Genomic DNA, 19,087 nt, shown 5'->3' with positions numbered 1-19,087 from the left:
GTCGGTTAAGTGTCTGACTCTTGGTTTTGGCTCAGGTCGTGATCTTAGGGTCCTGAGGTTGAGCCCCATGTCGGGCTACTCGTTCAGCGCAGAGTCAGAACTTAAGTCAGCTTAAGACTGTCCCTTCCTCACCCTCTGACCCTCCCCCCCTCAAAAATAAATAAATCTTTAAAAAAAATACCTGCACATATGGTTATTGTATAGATGAAAAGAGAACATATATCTAAAAGCATGAGGTGTAATACTTAGCAGGTAGTGCTCAACAAATGCTAGTTATTGTTGTTGAGAGGCAGCAGATAGGAGTAACATTTATATTGGGGGATGGAAAACCTAGCCTCGAACTCTTTTCTAAGGCCAAGTCTGTTGACCTGAGCTGATAGCCTACTCCATGTCCATTTGCCTAGCCAGATGGTTTTTCATTTTTTTTCCAGTGGAGAAGCAAGTGTGTACTTTCATAGTTTTGAATGTCAGAGTTCCTAATTTCATTAGTTTGATACTAAAACAACATTTGAATAATTTAAATCCAATTGCAAAATTGTATACTTACAGACACCACACTTGAACATACTGCATAAATACGCCATTTCCTTGTTTTAAGGGAGGCACAGGGTTTACCGGTTTGTCCAGACTTGCTGAAGCTGTCTCATTATTCTCTGCAATAGTTTGGGGATGATGATGCCATTCTTCTCAGTGCAAGTGGAATCTTGTTATATGAAGTCGGCTTTTGCCAACAATTTTCCTGTATGTGAAGAGCCAAGAGACCCGGTTAGACACATCCTCCGTTTACACTGCACTGGGAGTTCATGGAAGTAGAAGGTGTGACTTCCACTGTACTCACACATGTTCACTGTGTGCTTTTACAGCTTTGTGGGTATTTCTTTTTTTTTTTTTTAGAAGATTTTATTTATTCATTTGAGAGAGAGAGACAGAGCACAAGCAGGGGGAGGGGCAGAGGGAGAGGGAGAAGCAGACTCCCCGCTAAGCAGGGAGCCCAACGTGGGGCTCCATCCCAGCACCCTGGGATCATGACCTGAGCCCAAGGCAGGCGCTTAACGACTGAGCCACCCAGATGCCCCATATTCTTTTAAAGATTTCATTTATTCATTTGAGAGAGAGAGAGAGAGAAAAAAAACCTTTGTGAGTATTTCTAACAGTTGGCAGAGCACCATCTGTCAAGCACCATGGGCTCGAACAGTTGTGTAAAGGATAGAGCAGAAACCTATGTAATCAGGGACATAGACCAGTCTGATAAAAATCTCACATTTGCTTCCCACAGTCACGAATCTTACCTTTCTGCTGTTTGTGCCAAAGCAATTCAGTGGGAAAGTGCTATGCAACTTCTCCAGAAGTTCAAGATGAAAGCGATGTAATGTGGAATTTCTTTCAGGACTTAGTAATATGAAGAGCCAAAGAATGTAGCTTTATCACAGGCTAAGAATTTGAAAAAGCTTCCTGTGCACCCTCTTTGTGGACAGAGGTTTGAGAGCTGTGACAAACTACTTTTCTTCCTTCATCTGTTTTCTAGTTAGGAAGAAGTTGGCTCCAAGTAAGCATTCTTAATAGGATGAAATGATTTTAAACTTCGTATAGGATAAAGTATAGGCAAGAACTGCTAAGAAAAGTTGGAAAAGAAAAATTTAAGTGGAAGTATTTGGTCTATCATATGTGAAAGCACACTGTGAAAACACTGTAATTAAAACTCTGGTATTCGCTTAGAAAAAACATTTTTAATACATTTGGATGTTTAACATATAAGGAGGTTGGCACTACAATTTAGTGGAAAATTATTTAGTGACTAGTATTGCCATACTTGCCCCTCAATATAGGAGACAATAGATTAGGGCGCCTGGGTGGCTCAGTTGGTTAAGCGACTGCCTTCGGCTCAGGTCATGATCCTGGAGTCCTGGGATCGAGTCCTGCATCGGGCTCCCTGCTCAGCGGGGAGTCTGCTTCTCCCTCTGACCCTCCCCCCTCTCATGCGCTCTATCTCTCATTCTCTCTCTCTCAAATAAATAAAATCTTTAAAAAAAAAAAGAAGACAATAGATTAGCCTCAGACCTTCTACTATATAAAATATAAATGTTAGATGAGGTAAAAATATAAATATAAAATGTCAACCTATAAAAAAATCAACCTATAAAAAAGTAAGAAGTGGGGGCAACATTCTAATACCCTTAGGGTAGGAGGAAATCTTTAACAAGAGAAACTCAGAAGCCGTTAAAAAAATGGACAGATATCTCAGTGTTAATTATTTATTATGGCAAAAACCATGAGTATAGTCAAAAATATACAATAAGTTTGAAGAAGCTATTTGTAATATACACGATGATCCATACTCTAATTTTAAAAGAACTCCTACAAGTAGAGAAGAAAAAGTCAGATGAACAAAGCTGTTTACAGAGGACACCCAAGAGGTCAGAAAACATGAAATAAAGCACAAGCTTTCTTGTGAGAGTCAAGTGTATAATAAAATAACAGGTGTATTTTTCAATGTTCTCATGAGAATTAAAAGAGATTGATCATATCCAGTAGTGGGCAAGATTGTGAAATGTAACAATCTTTTTGGAAAATAATATGGTGGCATCTATTAAAATAAAAAACAGATCTTTGACATGGCAATTCCAGTTTCAGGAGTCTATTCTACAGAAATAAAAGAATTATTTCACCCTGCATTGGGCTCCCTGCTCTACGGGAAGCCTGTTTCTCTCTCTCCCACTCCCCCTGCTTGTGTTCCCTCTCTTGCTGTGTCTCTGTCCAAGAGATAAATAAAATCTTTAAAAAAAGAATTATTTCAAGTGAAATACATATAAGAATGTTTATCATAACTTTGTTTATAGTGGAAAAGCACTCAAAGCAATTTATTCATCATTAATGAAGTGATTAAGAAATTATGGCATATTTAGATTACGGTATACTCTGCATTCTTTAAGCGAAAGAGTTTAAGCTACATGTATTGCCCTGAAGGGATATCTATGATTAAGTGGAGAAAAAAAGCAACCAAGCCGCAGAGTAAGGTGTAATATGCGATTGCTTTAAAAAGAAAGAACAAAGAAAAAGCCTCTCTTCATTGGAACAAGCAACTATAAAATAAGACTTTGTAAAAGAAAAACTTAAAAAACTAAAAAGAAAATAGGACTGATTAAAAGACATAAGAGAAGGGAAATATACAATCACTTGTGAATTACCTAAGTCTGAATTACTTTATTTTTTTAAATTTTGAAGATTTTATTTATTTGAGAAGAGAGAGAGAGAAAGCATGAGGGGTGAGAGGAGCAGAGGGAGGGGGAGAAGCAGGCTCCTGTTGAGGAGGGAACCCCACAGGGGACTCAATCCCAGGACCCTGAGATCATGACTTGAGCCGAAAGCAGACACTTAAAACCGACTGATCCACCCAGGTGCCCCCTAAGTCTGGATTTCCGAAGAGGGCAGCGATCAGCTAAATATTTGCTCCTTAAAATGGTATTCACATTTGTACTTGGAAAAGCATGATTTTAGTTATTTAGTAGAAAATCTCTGTTTTTCGGGATTACTGTTGGGATGTTTGCTATTGCAATTTAGTGTAAAGGGATTATTTCACTAAGATTTTCAAGGTTCACCTGCAGATACATGACATATGAGGAAGGCAGAGAGAACATTGTCCTAACACCAGTGTATCGACACATTGGTTCATTCTTTGATTCAGTAATTATTTAATAAGCTCCTCCAATGTGCCGTAGCATGAGACAGCCAGGTCCTAGGAATGGCGAGGCCGATGAGGTTCTTGCCCTCAAGCAACTCACCGTTGGTCAGTCTGCCACACATCGATAGGTAAACAAGCACTGGTGTAAGGTATGATATATGAGGTAATGCCAATAAAAATGTCTGGAGGGCAATGCCAACTGCTTTTCCAGGATGAACATTCTAAGTGCAGAGAGGTACACTGCACACTGAGGAAGGAAAAGCCCACGGCCAGCCAGGTTTGGACGGAAAATGCTTCGATACCCCCATGCCAGTGTATGCATCATACTATATTCACAGCAAAGCCCCTCAATGTAAAATATGATAGAAAAACCCCTGAATAATCAGACTGGGAGCAGTGCTATACAGTCTCCCATAAAGATGGGCTCCCTCGGTGGGCTGGGAGGTGGTTTGCCTCTCAGTCTCTTGGCCATTTGTGCCACGGACACAGACTGGGCGTATACTATGTGCAAGGCGGTTTGCTGTGAGAACTCAATGAATATTGCAAGGTTTCCAGGAGGGTGGATAAACTCTTGCTCTACCCCTGGGTTGTGTTATGTGATGCTCTATGTGCCTCACCTTGTCAAATAGAGCAGCATTAACAGTGTTTAGAAACAGTTTGTACGTGCTTAGACAGATTGTGTAATTTCCCTCCACAATTAAAAAATATTTTATGGGCCTGAAGGATACCTGATTTCCATTTACCTACTTCCCCTAATTTTACTGATTCACTCTTTTACTTGTTCCGTCACCTAGAGAGGGACAAAGAACAGCCCGAGCTTGGGAGTTGGGAGTGGAGGTGGGGGAGGAAAGGATGGTTCTGGGGTGGAGGCACAAAAAACTGGGGCAAGATTGGATGGTCCTAAATCGACTTCTCGGGTTCTCATCCTTTTTGATCTTCTGTTGGCATTTAGCCTTCATTTGAGGGCTCTTTTTCCTCAGCTGTCATGAAGCATGATCTCGTAGCTCTCCATCCACTCCTCTGCTCTTTCTCTATACGCACTGTGGCTCCCTCCCTCACCCCTGTCCAGAGCAAAAAAGGTCCTTTCTCCCCGACACCCCTGGTTGCTCATTATGCATGCTTTCTTCCTTGCACCAAAGCTATGCATTTTACTGTGTGACTAAGTTCTGTTCTTCAATTAAGAAATGTAAAGACTTAGAAAATAAGGCTTTGTATATTTGGAAAAAATAGAAACAACATATTATAAATTTATGAAGCAATAACATTCTGTATGATGCAATAAAAGTATAGTGATCAAGAGTCTTTATGAGTCATGATTTCAGGGTCATGAGATTGAGCCCCACATGGGCTCCACACTGAGCCACACTGAGCCTGCTTAGGATTCTCTCCCTCCCTCTTCCTCTGCCCCTCCCCCCTTCTTAAAAAAAAGAGCAAAAAGGAAAAAGTTCTGAACTGAAGGATTTTTACTCCTATCTAATACGTACTTGCAAATCCTCAAGACTCACAGTACTAAATTGGTTATCCTTTTCACTTGGAGACAATCTCAGTCATGACAAAGAGAAATGAATCGTCTATCAGAAATGATTCCAGCTTTGTTCAACAAAGACCAAAACTCTGTTCTGATTATTCTCATTTGTTTTCCTGGTAAAGCTGTGTGGAATGGCTCTTGTCAGGCTGTTTGGATTTGGTTCATTCAGCTCCTGCACTTACATTTCACTTCCCAAGATGGCCAGATTTGTATATCTAGTGCTGACAGCAGCTGTGGTCCTGAGTTTTCCTTTGCCTACCCAGAATATTTCTGGTGGATGTCCTATTGTCATCCCTAACTAATGTGTCCCCCCAGAGTGATGCTAAGTGACCAGTAGTATTGTCAACTACAGCACCATTTTGAAGTCCAAAAATCTTACTTTCTATTGTAACTCATCACTCTACTTCAATTCCTATTTCTAATCATGGGATTATACAATATCAGAATTCAAAGAGAACTTTTAATTGAGTCTAGCATCCCACATCAATTCTTTCTTGCTATGGTTCTGTAACTTCTCTGGCTCTGTCCATCTTGTTCTGTCTGAGAATCTGTGCTGTGGGGTCCCTTTTCTATCCATGGGAATCTTGGTGCATGTGGTATTTGGATAACTTCTGACAGATATTTATAACACTTCACACTGGGCAAACGCTTAGCCTTGTGGCAAATTTGCCCTATTCCCATCTCTTGGTAGCAAAATAGACAAAGACATTATGGGAACAGAAAACTACAGACCAATATTCCTTATGAATATTTATGCAAACTTTTTAAAAGGCAAACATTTTTTAAAAAGATTTATTTGAGAGAGAGAGAGTGGGGGAAGCATGAGAGGGAGAGAATATCTAAGCAGACTGCCTCTGAGTGTGGAGCCCACCTCGGGGCTTGATCCCAGGACCCATGAGATCATGACCTGAGCCGAAACTAAGAGTCAGACGCTTAACTGACTAAGCCACACAGGCGCCCCTAATGCAAACATTTTTAACATAACACCTTCATATATTGATGGCAATTGTGTAAAATGGTGCAGCTGCTTGGGAAATAGCATTTCCTCAGAAAGTTCAGCTATGATCCAGCAATTCCACTCCTCGTAGCCACCTGAGAGAATTGAACTCATATGTCTGCACAAAAAATTGTGCACAAATATTCATAGCTGCTTTATTCATAATAGCCAAAAAGTGGAAGCTCCTCAACTGTCTATCACTTAGTGGAAGGGCAGCAATAACATGGTCTATCCATGCAAGGAAATATTACTCAATCATATGGGTGGCTCAGTCGGTTCAGCGGCTGCCTTCGGCTCAGGTCATGATCCCAGGGTCCTGGGATTGAGCCCCACGTCAGGCTCCCTGCTCGGTGGAGAGCCTGCTTCTCCCTCTCCCTCTGCCTGCCTCTCTGCCTACTTGTGCTCTATCTCTATCTCTCTGTCAAATAAATAAATAAAATCTTAAAAAAAAGAAATATTAATCATAAAAAGTGGCGTACTAATACATGCTAAAATGTGGATGAAGCTCAAAAACATTATGCTAAGTGAAAGAAGTCAGACACACAAAAAAGACCACATATTGTATGATGGTATTCATATGAAATGTCCAGAATGGGAAATCGTATAAAGACAGAAAGTGGGGTACTGGTTGCCAGGGACTAGGAAAAGAAGAGACTGAGGAGCGATGGCTAATGGGGGGGTGGGGTTCTTTTTGGGGCGATAAAATATTACAGAAATAGAGAATGTTGCATAGTCTTGTGAATATATTAAAACACTTTAAAATAATGAATTTTATGGTTTATGAATTATATCTCAATAGAAAAAAACTGTATAAAGAAGAAAAGGCCCTTATACTACCAGAACATTGAGGACAAATAGGTTCTCAAATAAACATGAATTAATGGATGAGCATCAAATATTGCTGGAAATCTTTTTCTAAACCACAAATACAGCCATCATTTGTTGAATAACAAGACAGGAGTGAGCTTCAAGTAACTTACCCAACGTAATCTCTAAGGTGTGTCCTGGGGGTTGCTTTTGGTCAGGACTTAAATCCATCATTTCAAACTCTTCCTCTTTTTTTTTTTTTTTTAAGTAGGCTCCATGCCCAGTGTGGGGCTTGAACTCACGACCCTGAGATCAAGATTGGCACGCTCCATCGACTGAGCCAGCCAGGCGTCCTTCAAACTCCTCCTCTTAAGCATCATTTTAATTTCCCTTTCAGCATCACTATGACAACCTGCTCCACAGTGGCCGCTCTGGGAATGATGCCGCTCTGCCTGTATCTCTACACCTTGTCCTGGAATCTCGAGCAGAATCTCACCATCCCGTATCAGAACATAGGTCTGTACTGGGCTTGTGAAATGGAATAGTAATAGTAATGGTGATGGGAATGATAATAGCTGTGGTTTGTTATGTGGGTCCTCTCTGTGGGTTTTTAAATAAACAAATTCTCCAACACTTCTATATAGATTCTATGACCAGTTCCACTTCCTAGGTTTTTAGGATGAGAGAAGTTAAGTAACTTCACCAAGTTTGTGCTGCTGATCAGTGAAGAACTGGAATTCTGACTCTGGGATCTGATGGCAAAGTCCAAGCTCTTAACCTTACAAGAGTCCCTGTTTGAAAAGAAAGAGAAGTTACTTATTAAAAACACGCTTATACAATGCACTACAAAGCTTTTGGTCTTGTTATGATCCAAAGGTTAACTGGATCACAGTGGGTCTAATGAGACTTGACTTCCCGCAACTCCACTCTTCACATGGCCTGGGAGCCTTGACATTTTTACCGATCCAACATGAATGATTCCTTTTGATTACTAGAGCGTATCCACATGCCACAACCATACCCATATTTCTTCCATATCTCCTTTCAAGATCGTCATTTCTCATTAAACTCTGCCCTTTTTCTAGAGATCTCAGTCGACTTACTAGGCTTGGAAGAAAACCTTGGGGAAATGATCTGGTTATTCTCCTTTGCTCAGAGTCTTTGGAGAATTGGCAGAAACTATGATTCTTAAAACCGTCAGTCTGGAGTCTCAAGTAATCACTTGGAGGGCTTTGCAACCCATGGCTCATAGTTCAAAAACATGAATAGAGCCATGTTCCCATAACAGCTGGATCCCATTGATTTTGTAAAATTTGAGTGAAATCTTAGAAATCATGATTTTATACACAACTTTTTCTGATCAGTAAGTTGTTTGCATACCCTGTTTTGGTAATATATTCTACAAGGCACTTGTAAACAATTAAAGCTCAACATATTATGAGCAACTCATAACTTTGCAGCCAGTTTTGCAGGCATTTGGTCAGATTTGGAAGCAAGTGGATCTCTGCTCTGCTGAGGCTGCCTTCAGTGCTTTTATTCACTTGGGCTAATTAAAAGGCATTTTTTTCTCCACCCACCTTTGGGTTACCTGGCTACACTTGGAGAATATGAGAAATTGCTTTGGTATGTGTAACAGACACTGTTTTTATATCTGCAATAGGTATTCTTTACTATGTGAAACAGATGATCCGTTGGCTTCCAATGGGGAAATAATAGCTGTGCTCATAGAGGGGTGACCCCCTGCACAGCAACCGAAGAATTTTGAAGACTCCTCCTGTTTTCTAATTTTTACATTTCTGGTTGTCTCTAAAATTCCATGTCATTGTCAGAGGGTTTTTGAGAGAGAAATGATGGGACATGAATAGTGGCATTCAGTCATAATGTATACCCTTCAAAGACTGTCTTCCAAAGATTTTTGTCTTTCTTTGTGTTTGGAGGTGGATGCAGAAATAAAATGCAGCCTTAAGTGAAGGCTTTATTTAATGGAAATAGAAATGGTTGAGGACCAGGAAGTCCAGGTGAGAGGGGATACTGTCTGATGGAGTTTTCTTCTCTTCAGGAATCACCCTTGTGTGCCTGACCATACCGGTGGCCTTCGGTATCTATGTGAATTACAGGTGGCCTAAGCAATCCAAAATCATTCTCCAGGTAAGCAGCTCCCCATGGTGGTTAAGGCATCCTTAGATGCAGAGACTGGAAAGACGGGCGGAGACAATGACTGGAACAGAGGGGCCAGTCGGATACAGCCCCACCCCCAGCAGTTTTCCTTATATGTCTTACACTTTTGGATCTATCCTCCATATTTCCTCCGCTCTTGTCAGCGGTGCTCTGTCATTCCCATCGGCCCACACACTGAGGCTTAGCACACACTGGCGAGTGTGGGACTCCTGCTTTAGTGACAGGAAAGCTAAGGGGTGTGTGACCAGAGAGAGCCCAGAGCCCATCCATGCACCAGGCTCCACACAGGTGCTCTCGAGGTGAATGCCAGGTGTGCAGGCAGGGGCCCCAGGGTGAAGAGTAGGGGTGGTTTCATGCAAAAGTAGGGCGGTTTTTCAGAAGCATTCCCGGAGAAGCTTCCGAGGCTGTAGTTGGTCCACACGAACAAGGGCTGCTGACCACGTGAAAGCGTGCGGGATGCACTGAGGAGTCTGGCCACGGGATGAAGCAACTGGACCCTCCTACCGCCTCCTGACTTCCCGGCCTTGTCCTCTGTCTGCTGCAGGGACAAGCGCATGTCCTTGTCTTAAAAAGATCTCTAAAATAACTTTTAAAGATATCTAAAAACGACTTTTAAAAATATAAGGATAGCTTTAAAAAATGTTGAGTCACTCTCAAAAAAAGGTGTCAACATCCTAGGGTGTTTTCAATTTTTCCGATTATGTATCATTTTAGAAGACGTAAGGTTGCGTTACGTGCTGCTTTATGAAGATTGTTAGGATGCTTTACTTCTATTTTACGTTTACAGAGAAAGAAACGTTTGGGGCTAACTGGAGGTTCAACAAATACATCTCAGTTCGTTTTAGCTTGGGGTTTATGGTTTGGTTCTTGCCGTCCGGCTCCGCCCACCACTCCAGGGCGGCACAAATGGATGCTGCTGTCTCGCTTCCGCACAAGAGGGAGCAACTCCCACAATTCCTCCATGACATGAAGTGGGAAGGCGCGGTTGACAAGCAGGCAGAGAGCCGGAGGAAGGCTTAAATGTTGTGCGTTTGGATTGCATCTGGGTGGGTGACTGTTATTTCAGTAGGAGAAAATGTCCAGTGTGGCTGTGTACGCTGTAATTTTGTTTATAAAGCAAGAGGACAGAGTGTGATCATGGGAACCTCTTACTTTTCAAATACTCTATTTCTGATAAAGTACTATCAAGTACTCGATTTTGTTAGAGTAATTTTGGTGTTTCCAGATCCTCTCTTAGTCCCTTGGTGCCAATGGGGAAATCAGATAAATTTTCTGTAAGTGACTTTTATTATCTGTAAGGAGCCGATTTAAAACCCCTTTCTTTTGTCTGTTTCATAAGATGTGTGGCAGAAAATATTTAATAATATGCATTAATATCCTGGAGCACCTTACGAAAAAACTAGACTAATTTAATCATTGTTTTGATATATTTTCATTTTCTATTCTTGGTCCTCTTTTAATTTTAGATCTGGTACATTTTCTGAACACATTGCTCTTGGTGAATTTTTAACTTTGAAATCCTTTTTTGATAGAAAGACGAAGAGGGATTTTGACAGAGGACTTCTTTGTGTGTTCTAGCATCTTCCCATTAAGCAGGGGCCCACTCTGTCTTTGTGTTGAGCAGTAAAAATAATCCCGGAGCACATCTATGGTGCATTGGATTGTTTTTGCTTTGTTCTGGTCCCCCGTGACCGCCTTCTTCCACACCTTGAATCATTTTAAATCCGGTTGATGCCATACTAGGTGTATACTTTGTTGTCTACATGGTATGAATGGGAGCTTGTCAAAGTCCTAATTTTCCCCAAATCTTCTGGGTCTGGCTTCCTTTCTCTCTGATCTAAAACTCACACTATTGGGAATTCTTTTTTTGTTGATTTCTTGTTTTTGTTGAACAACAAAAGGAAGAACAGTATTCATTTGGGGGAGGAAAGAGGTATCTGTCAGTACTTATGTTACATTAATGTCAGCCCAGATTGTCTAGTAAAGAATGGGTACATTTCACTTGGAGGAGATAGGGGAAGGGATCAAGGCAGTAAGAAGCCATCGGCAGTCGACGGGGTGGTAGGAAGAGATGGCAGATGGCCAGGCAGGGCAGACATCGGACAAGAAGTTACCAGCGAAGGATCTAAGAAGTACGTGTAGGGGTACTGGAGGCTTATTGTCAGATTTCACTTGTCTCGTAATTTGTCCTATCCATGAAAAACTCCACTACCCAATCCTTCTGGCAAAATCCTCTACTTCAAGGGAAACAATACTGATCATAAAATAAGGCTTAGATTTGTCTTGAGCCTCACCAATTTCCAACTTAGTGAAGTCAGTTGACCAATTTGGAGCTTAAGTTTCTTCTCTGTAAAATGAGATTGGATTTGGTGGTAAGTCCCCTCTTTGTTCCAAAACATCCAGGTTCCCAGCTTCTTAGAGCAGTGATGGACTTTTCAAAATAGACCTAAAAGACCATGATGTTTACATGTACTTATTTTATTGGTTTGCTTTAGATTGGGGCCATTGTTGGTGGGGTCCTCCTTTTGGTGGTCGCAGTTGCTGGTGTGGTGTTGGCAAAAGGATCTTGGAATTCAGACATCACTCTTCTGACCATCAGTTTCATCTTTCCTTTGATTGGCCATGTCACGGGCTTTCTGCTGGCACTTCTTACCCACCAATCTTGGCAGAGGTACAGTTAAATGATCCCTACACTTTTTTGAGGAGGATAAACAGTCGGCCACTGGCAGGCTTTGCTGCCTGGCTCTGTCAGGAGACATTAAGAGTTTTGACTTACAAGGCGGATGGCACGGGACAACTCATCATGAAGAGGTTGAAAAGATCACGGTAATTCTTATGTAAATGAGAGCAAAGGCCAGATTGATGGGAAGTTGTAATCTGTGAAATTAGGATTGGGGTGTTATCACCATGTGTTGAAATCTGGACACATTTCTCTTCTTATTCTAGTAATTAGATAGGGATGAGATGGTTTCATTAAATATAGAGATCATTCCAGGGCATGAGCAAAATTCAAGAGACTAAGCATTTATCCACAGTTTGTGCCAAATTCTGTAAAAGTGCTAATTATAAGGGGCAAGAGGAGAAAGGACAAACTGGAGAAATAAGATAGGAATTTATCTGAAATATTATCATTACAAGTTGGGGCATATAATTTATAAATTTGTGAAATATTAAAAATGATAATACTCTATGTTGTTATGTCTGTAGATGAGTATTAACATATAATGTTGGAGGGAACATAAATTGGCAAAAACTCACTGGAAGGCAATTTAGTCATATCAATAGCCTTATAAATATTTATAGCTGTTCACTCAGTGATTTTACTTCGAGAAATCTGTCCTGAAGCTAGGACTTTCAGATAAGCACACGGATATTGATGTGCAAGGATGTTAATTGCAGTGTTATTTATAAGTATAAAAGATAGAAACAATTAAATATCTAACAATAGTGAGATACTTAATTCATGATGTGTCTATGTGATAGAATATGATGCACCAATTTCAATGCTTTTGGAAAATACTTAAAAGATAAATTTAAGGGGCGCCTGGGTGGCTCAGTTGGTTAGGCTACTGCCTTCGGCTCAGGTCATGGTCCTGGAGTCCCGGGATCGAGTCCCGCATCGGGCTCCCTGCTCAGCAGGGAGTCTGCTTCTCCCTCTGACCCTCCCCCCTCTCATGCGCTCTCTCTCTCTCATTCTCTCTCTCAAATAAATCAATAAAATCTTTAAAAAGATAAATTTAAAAGAGAATAGAAAAAGGGATACATTTTGATTCGCATTTTGTGGAAGGAAGCAAAAGAATTTTATGCATGGAAGAATACTGGAAGAAATACACCATATGCTAATATTGTTTAATTTTGAGTAGTAGGATTAGGAGTAATTTTAGTCTCTTAATTGTTTTTTGGTATATTTCCTGAGTTTTTCAATGAGTATGCACCACTTCTAAAATCAAAAAATAATTGAAGAAAAGTGAACTAGGTAGTTGAACTTCAAAGGTGAAGTTTGGGAAATGAAAAAGCTTAAAAGATAGATTTAAGTAAAAGAATAGAAAGTAGTATGCATTTTGATTATTTTGATTTTTATTTTGTGGAGGAAATCTCTTTCTCATCTACTTGGGGAACATTTAGGATTATCCCAGGTACTGGGTAAGGCTCTGCCTATTGTATCTCATTTACTTTTTACTACAAGCCTGAGAAGTATTTACTATTTGTACCCTCATTCTACAGATAAGCAAATCCTTCAAGACATTAAGTAACGTGATCAAGTTCATAGAGCCGGAATGTAGGGGAGTTAGGATTTGAACCGGGGTTTGTTTGCAAAGGCAATAATTAGGACAGACTAACAGACTGTTGAGTGGTTGAAATATAATTGGATCTGGAAAGAAAGTATCCCTATGGCAAAATGTAGTTAACAATCTTGTTTTTTCCACACCTGCTGGCTTAAGAAGGATCAGGATTGAGATACCGCATTTGCCTTGTGAATAAGTCCAGGTGTGAGATCCAGCTTTGCTGCTTATTCAAATAATTGACAGGGGTCTGAAAGGAGAGTGGGCTAAAGAAAGCATAGCAAGCAAGAGAGTACGTAGATATAAAATAAGGGATGCAGAACTTGCCCTGGACCCATATTTTCATTCCCACATTATACTTCCCCTTGTTACCTCCACATTCCAAACCAGCTTGCCTAGAGATGTTGGTTTATGTTCTGAAACACCTCTTCCCTCTCTTCTCTTCCATCTATAGAAAGCTGAAGACCCCCTTTATGAACTGGAGACGGATGAACCTGCTCAACCCAGCCCCCAACATCCTGCCTATGTCTTCCTTTTAATCCCTCCTGATTTTTCTTTTTCAAGTGAGGTTTATCTCTTTCTCTTTTGTTTGCAATTGGAAAACCAATAAAATACAGAAAAGTAGAAAGTAGAAAAATTGTGTTCCTAAACTGTTTCACCAGTTTTAGACATTTGGTTTTAGATATTGGTTTTCATTTAGGGTTTTTGTGTTTACCTTGAATGTTGTGTAGTTTATAGTATTTCATATCTTGAATTCACCTTTCCATTCTCCTCTCCAACCCTCACTCCACACAGATTGGCTCACGGCATATGCACTGCCTCCTAGTAGGCACAGCTCATACCTGTCCCTGGAACCTTAATTGCAGCCACTGTCCCACGTTAAATGCCCCTCCCAACATCACTGTTTCATCTGCCTCTGCCTCTGTGAAGCCTTTTCTAACCATTTATGCCACTTTTCTGAATTTCTATAGTAGCTCCCTGACCCTCGATCATATTTTGTCTTGTGTTGTTACTGGACCTTTCCTGTGTGTATATCTTGTCTTTCCACCCAGATTCCTAGGGCAGGGTTCCTAGGGTCCTGTTCTGAAGTGCCTCCCATTAGACCACTACAAAGCAGGCATACTCAGCAAATAATTATTAAATGAGTAAACATTTTTAGTGGCCTAAGCTCATAGCTTACATTTACTGCTATATAGAAGAGAAAAATTTAAGAATGTTCTTATTGCTAGTAACTCTTGAAAAATGTTTTCACTGGTAGGTGCAGGACAATTTCCTTAGAAACTGGAGCTCAGAATATTCAGATGTGCGTCACCATGCTCCAGCTGTCTTTCACTGCCAAGCAGTTGGTCCAGATGCTTAGCTTCCCACTTGCCTATGGACTCTTCCAGCTGTTGGACGGATTTCTCATTGTTGCAGGTAAGGAGAGCCCCAATTGGGCAGATTTGATTGAAAACTGTCAACCCAATTTATTAACTTCTTTTTCAATCTGAACATGCATGTGCTACTCTTGGGATACATTGTTAGCTTGACATTTCTGGGGAAAATAAAGTGCACAAACAAGTTCCTTTGTTTCCATAGCAAAATATTAAAAATATGTGAAAGTAAGCTTATAAACAAACGTGCTTCACAAAAAACAGTGCACTATTAGAACTTGGATTCTAGGACTTGATACGTCTCCATGAGCAATAATTTATCTTCAAAATGACATTTGTTATGTTTCTTCAAGAGCCATGAGGCCTTCCAAATGCCACGTTATTTCACAATGCTTCTGTGACTAAGAATTGTGCTGAATGGTTGTAAAATATTTTACAACTATGAAATATGAAACATACACAGGTCCTGAAATACATATTTGTATACATATATATTATATATATGGGATATATACCAATCCATACAGCCAAATATACATCATTTTTAGAGTCCGTCACTAGATGGGTTCACAGAAAGTAAATTAAAAAAGTTATCAGTAGGGGAACCTGGGTGGCTCAGTGGGTTAAGCGTCTCTTGGTTTCGGCTCAGGTTGTGGTCTCATGGGTAGTGAGATAGAGCCCTGTATCAGGCTCTGCACTCAGCGGGGAGTCTGCTTGAAGATTCTCTCCCTCTGCCCATACCCCCTCAAGTAAATACATAAATCTTTATTTATTTATTATTATTTATTTATTTTTTATTTTTTTATATTTTATTTATATTTGACAGAGAGAGAGATAGCAAGAGCAGGAACACAAGCAGGGGGAGTGGGAGGGGGAGACGCAGGCTTCCCTGCGGAGCAGGGAGCCCGATGCGGGGCCCAATCCCAGGACCCTGGGATCATGACCTGAGCCGAAGGCAGACACTTAATGGCTGAGCCACCCAGGCGCCCCCATAAATCTTTTTTTAAAAAGACTTCAATATGTACACACACACAAATATTTTAATCTTGGACCATTGTAATTTTCACTGTTATCAGGAAACAGGGTCTGAGTTATACTCAATGTTACTGATATAACTGATTAGATACTGATTGCTGGTATAATAATCAACATAAGGAATACTTGGGGTTTAATTTTACCACAAAATAAGAGAAATCTTAGCAGAATAAAACTCCCTGGTCTTAGATCCAAGTTTTAATTTCTTCTCCTTAGTGAGATTGTGAGGCAAGGAACATGTCTGGCTTGTTCCCAGCTACTTCCCAGCACTTAGGAGGAGAGCACCTGACTCCTAGCAAGCAAGCCCTCCACAGGTGTTGTTGGCTGACTGACTGAGTAGATGAGCCACCAGTGGCCTGAAGGAATGAATGGGTGAGCTGTCAGTGACCTCAATCACAAATGGTCCATTCCAAGATAGAAATAGCCATTTTGATACATTGAGTTATTTTGCTCCATAGTTTCCTCTTTTTTTTTATTGAAGTATAATTGACATACAACATTATATTAGTTTCAGGTATACAACAAATGATTTGTATTTATATATATTATGAAATGATCACCACAGTAAGTCCAGTTCACATCTGCCCCATATGTAGAGATTTTTTTTTTCTTTGTGATGAGAACTTTTAAGATTTATTCTTTTAGCAACTTTCAACTATATAATATGGTATTATCAACTACAGTCACTGTGCTGCACATTGCACCCCCATAACTTATGTATTTTATAAATGGAAGTTTGTACCTTTTGACTCCCCTTCACTGATACCGTCTACTCCCCAGCTGCGGGCAACCACTTATCTATTCTCTATCTCCATGAGCTTGGTTTTGGTATGTTGTATTTCCATTTTTGTTTGTCTCAGGTGTTTTGTTTCACTTCTGATTTCTTTGTTGACCCATTGGTTGTTCAGTAGCCTGTTGTTTAGTCTGCACATATTTGTGAATTTTCCAGTTTTCTTCTTGCAGTTGATTTGTAGTTTCATACCATTGGGGTCAGAAAAAATGCTAGCTATGATTTTAGATCTTCTCAAATTTGTTAAGACTTGTTTTGTAGCCTAGCATATGATCTATCCTGGAGACTGTTCCATGAGCTCTTGAAAAGAATATGTATTCTGTTGCTTTTGGATGGAATGTTCCATATATATTTGTTAAGCCCATGTGTCATTCAAGGCCAATGTTTCCTTATTGATTTTCTGTCTGGACGTTCTATCCATTGATGTAAATGGGGTGTCAAAGTCCCATATTATTATTGTATTGCTGATAATTTCTCCCTTTAGGTCTGTTAAGATTTGCTTTATATATTTAGGTGTTCCTATGTTGTGTGCATATATATTTATAAATGTTATATACTCTTTTTGGATTGACTCCTTTATCATTAGGTAATGCCCTTATCTCTCTACAATTTGTTTTAAAATATATTTTGTTTGCTATGAGTATATCTACCCCAGCTTTCTTTTGGTTTCCACTTGCATGAAACATTTTCTCTATCCCTTCACCTTCAGTCTGTGTGTGTCCTTACACCTGACGTGAGTCTCTTGTGGGCAGCATAGAAATGGGTCTTGTTTTTCAATCCATTCAGCTACTCTCTGTCTTTTGTTTGGAGAATTTAGTCCATTTACATTTAAAGTAATTATTGATAGGTATGCACTTACTGACATTGACATTCATTGTTTTCTGGCTCTTTTGTACTTCCTTTCTTCTGTTCCTTTCTTCTTTTCTGTTCTCTTCCTCTGTGGTTTGATGACTTTCTTTAGTGGTATGCTTAGACTCCTTCCTCCTCTTTTGTGTATCTACTATAGATTTCTGTTTGGTGGTTACCATGAGGCTTACATATAACAACTTATATTTATAACAATCTATTTTAAGTTGATAACAGCCTAATTTTGAACATATTCAAAAGCCCTACATTTTAACCCCCTTCCATGTTTTATGTTTTTGAGGTCACATTTTTTTTGAGGTCACATTTTATATCTTTTTATTTTGTATATTTCTTACCTAATTATTGTGGTTATGATTATTTTTACAACTTTTGTCTTTTAACCTTCATAACCTTCATACTAGCTCTATAAGTGATTAATTCATTACTTTTATGTATGTTTATCTTTACCAGTGAGATTTATACTTTCATATGTTTTCTCATTATTAGTTAGCGCCCTTTCTTTTCAGCTTAAAGAAGTCCCTTTAACGTGTCTTGTAAGTGTTGATTAACTCCTTTAGCTTTTGCTTGTCTGGAAAACTCTTTATTTCACCTCCACTTCTGAATGATAACTTTGCTGAGTAGAGTGTTTCTGGTTGGTAGTTTTTTCCTTTCAGCACTTTGAATGTATCATGCCACGCCTTTTGGCCTGCAAAGTTTCTGCTGAAAAATCTGCAAATAGCCTTAGGGGTTTCCCCTGTATACAAGTTGTTTTTCTCTTGCTGCTTTTTATGATTCTCCCCTTGCCTTTAACTTTTGACATTTTAATTATAATATGTCTTGATGTGGCTGTCTGAGTTTGTCTTATTATGGAACTCTCTTCCTGGACCTAGATGTCTATTTCTTTTCCTGCCCCTCAGTTTGATGCTGTAAAATGAAGAAATGAGTCTCTTCTACATAAAGTTCTGGGCACTTTTCAAAGGGCTGCTCCTGGGCTGAGCCCTAGGGCAGGTGAGTTGGTTTGCAGTTCCTCCATTGCATAGCCCTGTGGTTCTCATGGGTACCAGACCCATCGGTCTTAAGAGCCAGATGTTTTGGAGGCTTGTCTCTCAGATGCCTATATTAAAAGTTGGGGTGCCTGATCTGAGTCCTTTCCTTCTGAGGGAGAAGCTCTATGTTTTGAGTTCCCTCCCGATTGTGGGTGGCCCTGTCTGGGGTGGGGCTTATGGTGAGATTTTATCTCAGTCTTTCCCACCCACTTCCACATGGTTTCCTTCCCTTTTGTCTGATGTGATGGGGTTGTTCTGACAGTTTTTAGGGTTTCTTTTCCAGAGGAATTTAGTGTGTCTATGGGAGGAGGTAAGTTAAGTATCTAGTTATATTGCCTTCTTCTTCTTCTTTTTTTTAAAGCTTTTATTTATTTGAGAGAGGAGAGAGAGAGAGAGAGCATGCAAGCATGAGCAGAGGGGAGAGGCAGAAGCAGAGGAAGAAGCAGGCTCCCTGCTTAGCAGGGAGCCCGATGTGGGACTCAATCCCAGGCCCCCGGGATCATGACCTGAGCTGAAGGCAGATGC

The 19,087-nt window shown here is 40.1% G+C and overlaps 1 protein-coding gene across 22 annotated transcripts in view; it reads left to right on the top strand.

Annotated features, from left to right (window-relative positions):
• The window catches only part of SLC10A6 (solute carrier family 10 member 6), a 56,971-nt gene that overhangs the window by 30,949 nt on the left and 6,935 nt on the right, over positions 1-19,087 (top strand). For 20 of the 22 annotated variants that reach the window (XR_003520883.1, XM_027599418.1, XM_027599415.1 and 17 more), the window contains 4 exons: positions 7,409-7,527; positions 9,071-9,159; positions 11,685-11,860; positions 14,731-14,888. Coding sequence is in view for 20 of the 22 variants with exons in the window: in XM_027599418.1 (XP_027455219.1) it covers positions 7,409-7,527; positions 9,071-9,159; positions 11,685-11,860; positions 14,731-14,888 (542 nt within the window). In the remaining 2 variants the exon portion in view is untranslated. Of the gene's footprint in view, positions 1-7,408; positions 7,528-9,070; positions 9,160-11,684; positions 11,861-14,730; positions 14,889-16,096; positions 16,344-19,087 lie in introns of those variants that run through there. The other 2 variants (XM_027599428.1, XR_003520885.1) reach the window with 2 other exon arrangements.

The sequence above is a fragment of the Zalophus californianus genome, chromosome 2, assembly GCF_009762305.2.
Source record: "Zalophus californianus isolate mZalCal1 chromosome 2, mZalCal1.pri.v2, whole genome shotgun sequence".
In the NCBI taxonomy this organism is placed as follows: domain Eukaryota; kingdom Metazoa; phylum Chordata; class Mammalia; order Carnivora; family Otariidae; genus Zalophus; species Zalophus californianus.
The sequence above is the reverse complement of the archived record's forward strand: the minus strand, read 5'-3'. Positions and strand labels throughout refer to the sequence as shown.